The 9,180-nt window shown below is 51.1% G+C and overlaps 1 protein-coding gene across 1 annotated transcript in view; it reads right to left on the bottom strand.

The window, feature by feature from the left end:
• The window catches only part of ARL13A (ADP ribosylation factor like GTPase 13A), a 29,564-nt gene that overhangs the window by 9,982 nt on the left and 10,402 nt on the right, over positions 1 to 9,180 (bottom strand). Inside the window, exons 5-6 of the mRNA XM_025207466.1 lie at positions 4,679 to 4,784; positions 690 to 977 (exon numbers count right to left, since the gene is read on the bottom strand). Of these exons, the coding sequence (XP_025063251.1) occupies positions 690 to 977; positions 4,679 to 4,784 (394 nt within the window). The remainder of the gene's footprint in view (positions 1 to 689; positions 978 to 4,678; positions 4,785 to 9,180) is intronic.

Genomic DNA, 9,180 nt, shown 5'->3' with positions numbered 1-9,180 from the left:
AGCAGAGAGCTCATGTGGTGCTGAGCCTACCACTCTGTAGGTTCTCCCCATTCATTGAATGGCAGCCATCCCCTCCCCTTCTCTCCAAACACACTGAAAGATTAATTCAGGGGGTCTTTGGCTTTGGTCTGGGCTCTGACATGGGTCTTTGTTGGTTCTGAAACCTACCCGACACCCAAATAGCAAAGCAGTTCCCTGTGCTCACATGCTCCCCTGCCACACCAGTGTTCACCATGCCAGCTAAAATGGCTGCCTTTCCCATCCTCCCATTTTTGAGAACAGCTGCTCTCTCTTGGGCAGGTCACACACTGGGTTTCAGGGCTCCTGAAACCAGAGAACCTGCCATGAGAGGGAAGCTTGCAGCTAACTCTGAAGTCCTTTGAAATGGCCACTGTTACTGCATGTGGCACAGACTCACTCTGCCTCTAGCTTGGAGGGAGCAGCACAGGCCTGGCACAACTCTTTTCAGCTGTGATTTAGTGTCTCCTCTGGCCTCAGTTCCCTCCTAGCTGTAAACAGGTTTGACCCTGGTGGAAACAGATTAGGGTCAAACAGGTTTGACCCTAATCTGCCTCAGTTTAGGAGCAGTAAACAACTTTCTGCTTCAACCAAGTTACGCCTACCTTACACCAGAATGAGAACAATACTCCTTGCCCTTGGGGCTTTCCTGGGCATTACTGTCTCCCTGCCCTGATCTGGAATGAAAATGCTGCTCCTGTTGGATGATAGTCTGGGCAATGGCTCAAAATATTAATGCTTTGTAGAGCAAACCTCTCTTCCTGGGCTTGACTGTGGGCCCGTTCTGTCTTCCTTGGAGCCTCCTGTTTGTGGGGGCTCCGCTGCTCAGGGAAGTCTGCTTGTACCCGGGTGGACAGTAAGCTGTAGTTGACTGCAATGGTCTGCAGAATCCAGTGCAGCCCCTGCAGGGTGGCCCGGTACTGGCTTTTATGGAGATTCCTGGTTGTTGAACATGGCTCCTGTGGGACACAAAGAGAGGAGAACACTTGGGTCAGTGTCTGCAGCTGCAACACAATGGCAAGGCAGTGAGGAAAACATCTGCACACAACAGCCGGATGTTGGGTATCTCCTCACACAGCTACATCAGCACCTGACTTCCTGCATAACATTGCCATACTACAACTTCCAGCCAAGCTCTCACTGCCTCACCCCTTACTGACTGCAACCTCTTCCCACTCCAGCCTGGACAAGTGCAGATATCCCTTTCTTGTCCATGCAGCTGCTGCTGCAGATGTCAGTTCCTGACTCACTGCACTGATTGCTCACCCCTTTGTTGGTTCCAACTTCTCTATCATGCCACACAAAACCTGCTTGTCTCTTCTTTCAAGTTGCTTTCTGGCCTGTCGCATCCCTGCTCTCAGTTCTTATTTGCTATCAGGGATGTGGACTCCCAGTGAAACCAGACTCCAAAGCCCACTTTTAAAGCTTGCAAACAACTGCTTACTTTCTTCCATGCTGCCTCTGCATCAGGGATGCTGAGCAGGCAGACCAGCCTGGGCCCAGTGCTGCCAGGGACAGTGCACAGACAGGCAGCCTGGACCAAGTACTGCAGCAAGACCCAGCTAATTTGCCTCAGTTTAGGAGCAGTAAGCATCCTGATTGGCTGCTGGGAGCACCACTTATCCATCTGGCACTAGCTAGGGACCTGGGTCTGCAGGACAGTCAACAGTTTTGCTGTGGCAAGCCTCCTGGTTCCTGCACTCTGGTTCTCCTGCATCCTGATTCTGGTTCTCATCTTATTTCTGGACTTTGGCTCTGGATTTTTCCGTAGGTCTGTTTCTTGACTCCTGGTTTGGCTCTGGTTTTGGATTTTGCCCCATGGACTGCCCCTGTAACAGGTAGCTTATGGCTCCTGTTACTTACAGAGGAAAAGTACGGGCAAACGGAGCCCAGAAAGACAAAAAGGCGGCTAGCTGTAAAGGGATAGGCAGCCAGAGCTCATAAATGAGAAGTGCCTATTGCTAAGCTAGTTGAACAGCAATACCACAAGTAACCAGCGTGAGGAGCAAGAAGCCTAATGCAGTGCTAGCAGATTCCTGGCGGTAGTATAAGGCAGTCTTGTGTGGCAGACAAGACAAGGCAAGGCTACAACTGCTAGGTCCACAGGCTACCTGGAAGACCAGTAAGCAAAGCTTGTTAGAGAAACCTGCAAACAGCTCAGGGAGTGACCAGAAGGGGGCAGGGCAAGCGGTAGTATAGCCATCCACAAAGGGTAGTGATGAGGGTCAGGGACCCACAGCCCAGGACGGGCAAAGAAGGGGCTAACAAGAACCCAACACTCAGAGGGGGGCAGAAAAGGAGCTAGAGAGAGCCCAGCACCCAAAGAAGGGCAGAGCTGGGCTAGAGAAAGCCTGGCCCCAGGAGAGGTGGAGTTTGACTAGAGACTGAAAAGGAGGATAAATCTGGATGAGAGACTGGGGCCTAGGCCCACTGTACTATTTGATTGGTACACCTGCAAGACATGGGTATGACTACAAGCGAGGTTGGAGACTACAATTAGCCCATAAGGCAATGGGTGCCCTTGGGAGCATACACAGGCCAAGAGAGCCCACCTAGGAGGAAAGACTGATTGATTGAGAACAGTGAGATCTGAGAAGGATCCGCAAGTACAGAGGACAGGTTACGATTGCCCTAAGACCCTTAGGCAGCCTCTCTTTCCAAGTTTGTTAATAAAATCAAGGTATGGCAGACAAGAGCAAAGGGAGGGTACATTAGAGATACAGTGCAGCAGGAGCTGAGTTGCCATCAGGGGTTGTGATGGTTGCCCCTAGGGCACAGGTCCTGTTACAGCCCCCCAGATTGGTACTCATTTGACCCCCCGATTCTGACACTAGACTGTGTCATGGACTCTGCTTCTGGATCTCCCCCTGGCTGTGGTATGTGGCTCCCGCCCTCTGACCTAGCCCCAGAACCTGCTTTCCCTTGGTGACCTAACCATTAGGCCAGACTGCCTATGCCCTGGTCCCTTACACTCTGATGCCTACAAGGAGTTCCCTGGAAACACCTGCAAAGCTGTCACTCTACCATCCCTCAAAACTTTCCTAGGCCATGAAGCCTACGAAAACCATGGCAACAGGGAAGGTGCTGGTGTGTTGACTCCACTGGTAACCAACACTGACCCCTGGGCTCTTCTGTTTGTCTTTTCTCTTAGACTGCAAACTCTCCACGGAGAGGGACCATCCTTTTGTTCTGTTTGTGGAGCATGTAGCAGTAACAGGGAGTGACTACTGACCTTGGCTGTGAGGAATTACTGTAATAACTAGCCAATTGCCCGTAAAGAATGACGGGGGGGGGGATGGATCCCTGCCCGCCCGTCTGGGCCTGCTCCCCCTTCCCTCCTGCTGCTTGGGGTCTGCACCCCCACCCCACATTGGACCTGGGACTGCTCCCTATCCCTCCCCCCCGTGTTAGGCTCAGGCCCACTTCCCCGCCACATTACCTGCAGGGAGCCCTGCTGGCCTCGCCCCACCCCCCTTTCACCCCGTGTTCCCACCATCGTGGCAGGGGGCTGCCTTCTGTACGAATGCTTCTTCACACTCTGATTGGCTGTTTGTCAGCCAGAGTGTGAATAAAGTGTTACGGACAGACAGACTTAGGCTTTTATAATATTAGAATAATCCACACTGTGCACTCTTGAGCAGGTCTAGTAGAGGGCAGCAGTGACAAACACATACACAGCCATCCAATCTACCAGCCTGTTTTGCAAGGATTTTCGTAGATTTTGTAGACATAAAGGTTGGAAGGGACCTCGCGAGATCATGGGGTCCAGCCCCCTGCCCAAGGGGCAGAAAGTCAGCTGGGGTCAGATCACCCAAGCAAGATAAGCATCAAAGCATTTCTTAAAGGTATCCAGAGTAGGTGCTTGCACCAGTTCTGGGGTAAGACTATTGCAGACACTGGAGAGTCTGATGGTAAAAAAGTTTTTCCTTGCGTCCAGTCTAAAATGATCTTCCAGCAGTTTGTGACCATTAGACCTCGTCATCCCTTGCGGTGCCCTGGTGAACAGATGTTCTCCCAGTTCCTGATGCACACCCCTTATATATTTCTAGGCTGCCACCAAGTCCCCCCTGAGCCTTCACTTCTCCAGGCTGAAGAGTCCCATGTCCCTCAGCTTCTCCTCATAAGGCCTGTTCTCTTGCCCTCTAATCATGCCCATGACTCTCCTTTGGACTCTCTCAAGCTTCTCCACATCCTTTCTAAAGGGCAGAGCCCAGAATTGGATGCAGTACTCCAGCTGCGGCCTCACCAAGGCTGAGTACAGCAGGAGGATGACTTATTGGGTCTTACTGGAGATGCATCAGTAGATGCAAGCCAGAGTTTTATTTGCTTTTCTTGGATAGAAGGGGATTTTTGTCTCACTTTTATTGGGCCAAATATTTCAAAGCAGCTGCCTATTATATGCAGTGATGAGACACTAGAGATTGAGTATGATTATTATTTCCTGTCAAACAGCATGAGAAAGTCTCCGAGCTGCAATACTAAGGGAGTGGGGATGGGGAGGGGAGGCAAAACACATTAAGTTACCCAAGATTTGTTGCTTCTGTATTTGCCACATTCATGCCCCTGCACTGTCTTGGGGTCTTTCAGGTATGGGCTTACTGGAGGTGCTGATGCAATGGAAGCAACTACTTCATACTGGGCAGGCTCATCTCATACTTACAATGCGACACAGAGACTTATTTTCATTCACAAGCTTCTCCAGGGACAGGCACTCGATCAGCTCACATGGGAGGAGAGCATCTACCTTGTCTTGCTTATTTGCCAGCCTGGGATCAGCAATGCAGAAATAAGAATGAGACCTCCATGGCCAACAGAGCTCCTACAAGAGCTAAATGCTGCTGTCCTGCTCTCTAAAGGGTGGGTCATAGGTATGGATCATTGCTAAGAAGAGCGGATCAGGTTAGGCTGCCGTGGTATTGTGTCCCTGGTTTGTTCAGAGGCAACATGGCATGCATGCCCATGGTCTGAGAACTTGGAGGTTTACAAGAATCCACAGCTCTCCACTGTAGGGCCCACTCTGTCCCAGGAAAGAGGAAAAAGGAGAAGGGACAGAAGAAGGGAATTCTTTTGTTTTCACTCAGGGCTCATATCACCTACACTGAGTTCCTAATGATCTCAGAAGGCCCAACCCAAGGGGACCATCCTGTCTCTGATGAGAGAGTAATTCATCTCCATGCGCATTCAGGTCCTGGGCTCCCTGCATCCATGTGGTTTCAGCACAGGCGGATTAACACATGGGCCAGCTGGGCCAGGGCCCAGGGCCCCTGGATGCCTCAAGGGCAGGCACAGGGGGGAGGGGGGACAGCTTGGCGAGGACGAAACCAGTGGCCAGACTGGGCTGGGCCAGGCGTGTGTGATGAGGCAGGGTATGGGTGCTGGGTACTAGGTGGGGTGTGGGGCATGACCATGCTGGAGCTAAGGAAGTGGCCAGAGCTGCCGGTGGCAGGGAGTGGAGATGGGTGCAGTGCGTGGCCAGGACCTGCCAGTGATGGGACAGCACCAGTGCAGCCAGGTGCCAGCCTGGCCTGGCTGTGATCCTGTGCGTTCACTGGGTGCTGCAGCAGCTGGACTACACCATGGCAGGGCAAGGGGCCACCCCTGGAGCTCAGTCCATGCCGCATGTGCCCAGTGGGCAGTGGCTTCGCACCCTCGGCACTGCCCAGCTAAAGGGCAGTGTTGTGTGGGGGCCTGCCTGCCTGGGCCCAGGCTGTGGCTCCAGTGCGGACCCGCAGGTGGCTGCGGCTCCTGCCCCTGGCCTTGGGGGCAGTGTGTCCTGCTCTGGCCGCTGCTCCCATTTCACCGGCCGAAGACAGAGCCCGTGGCTCCAGGGCAGGGCATGGGTCAGGGGGGTGCCCAGGCCCAGGACCCTAATGAAACTTAATCTGCCACAGCGGGATCCCCATGAGGATAGTTTTTCTAAGAGGTTAGTTTATAGACATTTCATAGATTTCATAGACATTATGGTTGGAAGGGACCTCGTAAGATCATCGGGTCCAGCCCCCTGCCCAAGAGGCAGGAAGTCATCAAAGGTCAAAGAATCCCAGCAAGATAAGCGTCCAAATGTTTCTTGAAAGTGTCCAGAGTAGTTGCTTGCACCACCTCTGGGGGGAGTCTGTTCCAGGCCTTGAGGGCACAAACAGTGAAGAAGTTTTTCCTTATGTCCAGCCTAAAACAGTCTTGCAGGAGTTTATGACTGTTGGACCTTGTCGTCCCCTGGGGTGCTCTGGTGAACAGGTGTTCCCCCAGATCCTGATGCACACCCTTTATGTACTTATAGGCTGCCACCAAGTCACCTCTGAGCCTGCACTTCTCCAGGCTGAAGAGTCTCATGGCTTGCAGCCTCTCTTCATAAAGCCTGTTCTCTTGCCCTCTGATCATGCACGTGGCTCTCCTCTGGACTCTTTCAAGCTTCTCCACATGCTTCTAAATTGTTGAGCCTAGAACTGGATGCAGTATTCCAGCTGCAGCCTCACCAAGGCCAAGTACAGAGGAAGGATGACATGAAAGTAGATGCAAGCCAGAGTTTTGTTCACTTTGCCAGACACGGTATCACTAGTGGTTCATGATCTTCTTCTGGTCAATCACGACCCCCAAGTTTCTTTTGGTCATGGTGCTAGTGAGTGTAGCATTGCCGAGCCTATAAGTGTGATTTTTTACAACCACCTTGCTTTTCTCCATATTGAATGCCATAAGGTTTTCATCTGCCCACCTTGCAAACCTATCGAGTTTGGCCTAGATCACCAGTGTATCCTCAAGTGTGGACACTCTTCCCCAAAGTTTGGTGTCGTCAGCGAACTTAGCCAATGCGCTTTTGACACCAGTGTCCAGATCATTTACGAAGATATTAAAGAGTACAGGTCCGAGAACAGAGCCTTGGGGGATGCCACTAGTCACCGAGTGCCATGTTGATTCAGTTCCATCAACTACCACGCTCTGAGTCCAACCTTGGAGCCAGCTCCCCAGCCATCAGACTATGGAGTAGTTGAGGCCGCAGTTGCCCAATTTGTCCATGAGGATATCATGGGACAACAGGTCAAAGGCTTTATTTAAATCCAAATATATGATATGAACCTCTTCCCTTTTCTCCAGGGGATACATCACCTAGTCATAGAAGAAAATGAAATTGGTCAGGCAAGACCTACCTGCAACAAACCTGAATGTTGCCTTCTGGTAGCCTGTCAAGAATGGTTTCTTTGATAATTTTTTCCAAAATCTTCCCAGGGACTGAGGTCAAACTGATTGGCCTGTAGTTTCCCAGGTCTTCTCCCCTCTCTTTCTTGAAGATGGGCACCACATTGGCCCTCTTCCAATCTTCAGGTATTTTGCCCGAGCACCACAAGTTCTCGAATATCCTTGCCAGTGGCCACACTATGATGTCTGCCGGCTCCTTTGGCACTCTTGGATGCAATCTATCCAGACCAGCTGATTTGTTGGGGTCTAGCCTCTCAAGATGCTCCCTCACAAGATCCATGCCAATGGTGGGCATATATTCCTCACCCTTATCATCCTGCATCACGTTAGGCAGGGTGGTACCTTTGGGCTGGTGGAAAACCAATGCAAAGTCATCATTAAGCAGACTGGCTTTTTCCTGGGTGTTGGTAGTCAGCTGCCCCAGCTGGTATAGCAGGGTTCCAGTGCTGCCCTTGTTTTTCTTTGGACTCCCCACATATCTGAAGAAGGACTTTTTATTGTCCTTGATTCGTGTACCCAGCTGGAGTTCAGTTGTGGTGTTGGCTTCCCTAGTTTGCTCCCTGCAGGTGAGGAACAATGCAGAATACTCCTCCTTAGTGGTGTTTCCTGTCTTCCATCCTTTATAAGTCTCTCTTGTTAGATGTAGGAGGTCCTAAATTCCTTGTTGAGTCAAGGGGGTTGTTTAGCCCTTTTACCACCTTTCCTATGGGTTGGGATGGACTTCCCTTGTGCTTCTAGGATCGCTTCCTTAAGGAGCAACCACTCATCATGAACTCCCCTCCCTGTGAAATCATGGCCTCTCAGGGCTTCAAGAACATGCCTCCTGAGTTTATGAAAGTCAGCTTTCCTAAAGTGGAGAACTACTGCATTGCTGCCTGACTTGCCAGCTTTGCGTTGGATAGTAAAAGTGATCAACTCGTGGTCACGGTCAGCCAGCTTCCCTTCAATTCTTAGGTCACTGATTAGATCATCCCCTTTGGCCAGTACCAGGTCCAGCAGCACCTTACCTCTTGTTGGCTCATAAACTTCTGGGAACAGGTAGAGCTTATCCATGCATATAAGGAAGCTTTGAGACTGAGTGTTCTTCCCATGAGATGTCTGGGTAGTTGAAGTCTCCTATGCGAACCATGTACCGAGAGCGGGCAGCCTCGGCCAGTTCCCTGGTAAATTCTTGGTCAAGCTCTTGCTCCTGGTTTGCAGGTCTGTAATAGACTCCTACCATTGTATCCCTTTCACTACATTCCCTTTGTATTCTAACCCAAAATGTCTCCAGTCATCCTCCTTGGGTACCAATCTCAGTGTAACCCGGGCGGTACTCCAAGAGGTACCCCCTCTCCAATTGAAGGGATCAAAGCAGGTGCACAAGCTCTGTGGGAGGTGTAGGGACTCTCCTCCCCCTATAGAGCCAAGCCAGACCACCAATGGGGACTTAACCATATACCTTTTAATGAGGGAACAATACTGGGAACATAACAGGCATAATCAGGGGGAATAGTAAACACCACAATGCCCCAAGGGGGCAGGATTCAACAAAGGTTAAACACTTACAATCATTGACAAAAGACAGGGTTAACAAAGTATAAAACACAAACAGCAGAGCAAACAATACTGGTTGGTGAAATATAAAAAGGCACAAAATACAAAATGTCAAGTGACAAGGAAATATAGGGTCTAGGTACCTGGAGGGGAAGAAAGGGGGAAAGCACAATGGCCCCTTTCCACTGCAAGAAGATTTGCTTCTTGTTAGCTCATTCACCCGAAGTCACCCCAGCTGGGACTTAAACTCAGATTTCCCACATAGTAAGCAGAAATGCTGCCACATAGTCACCACTGGTAGCACTGCTCCAAGCTGCTGGGGGTCTTGACCTTCCCAGAGCCCCAGCCTCACATCGAGCTGCCTGGCCTCTTATTGGAGGAGCTGGAAGCAGGGCTGGGAACCTCTCAGGTCACTGCTCAGATCCTTGCTGGAGC

This window comes from Alligator sinensis, unplaced genomic scaffold, assembly GCF_000455745.1.
Source record: "Alligator sinensis unplaced genomic scaffold, ASM45574v1 scaffold387_1, whole genome shotgun sequence".
NCBI classification, from domain to species: Eukaryota; Metazoa; Chordata; order Crocodylia; family Alligatoridae; genus Alligator; species Alligator sinensis.
Note: the sequence above shows the minus strand (reverse complement) of the source record. Positions and strands in the feature narration are given on the sequence as shown.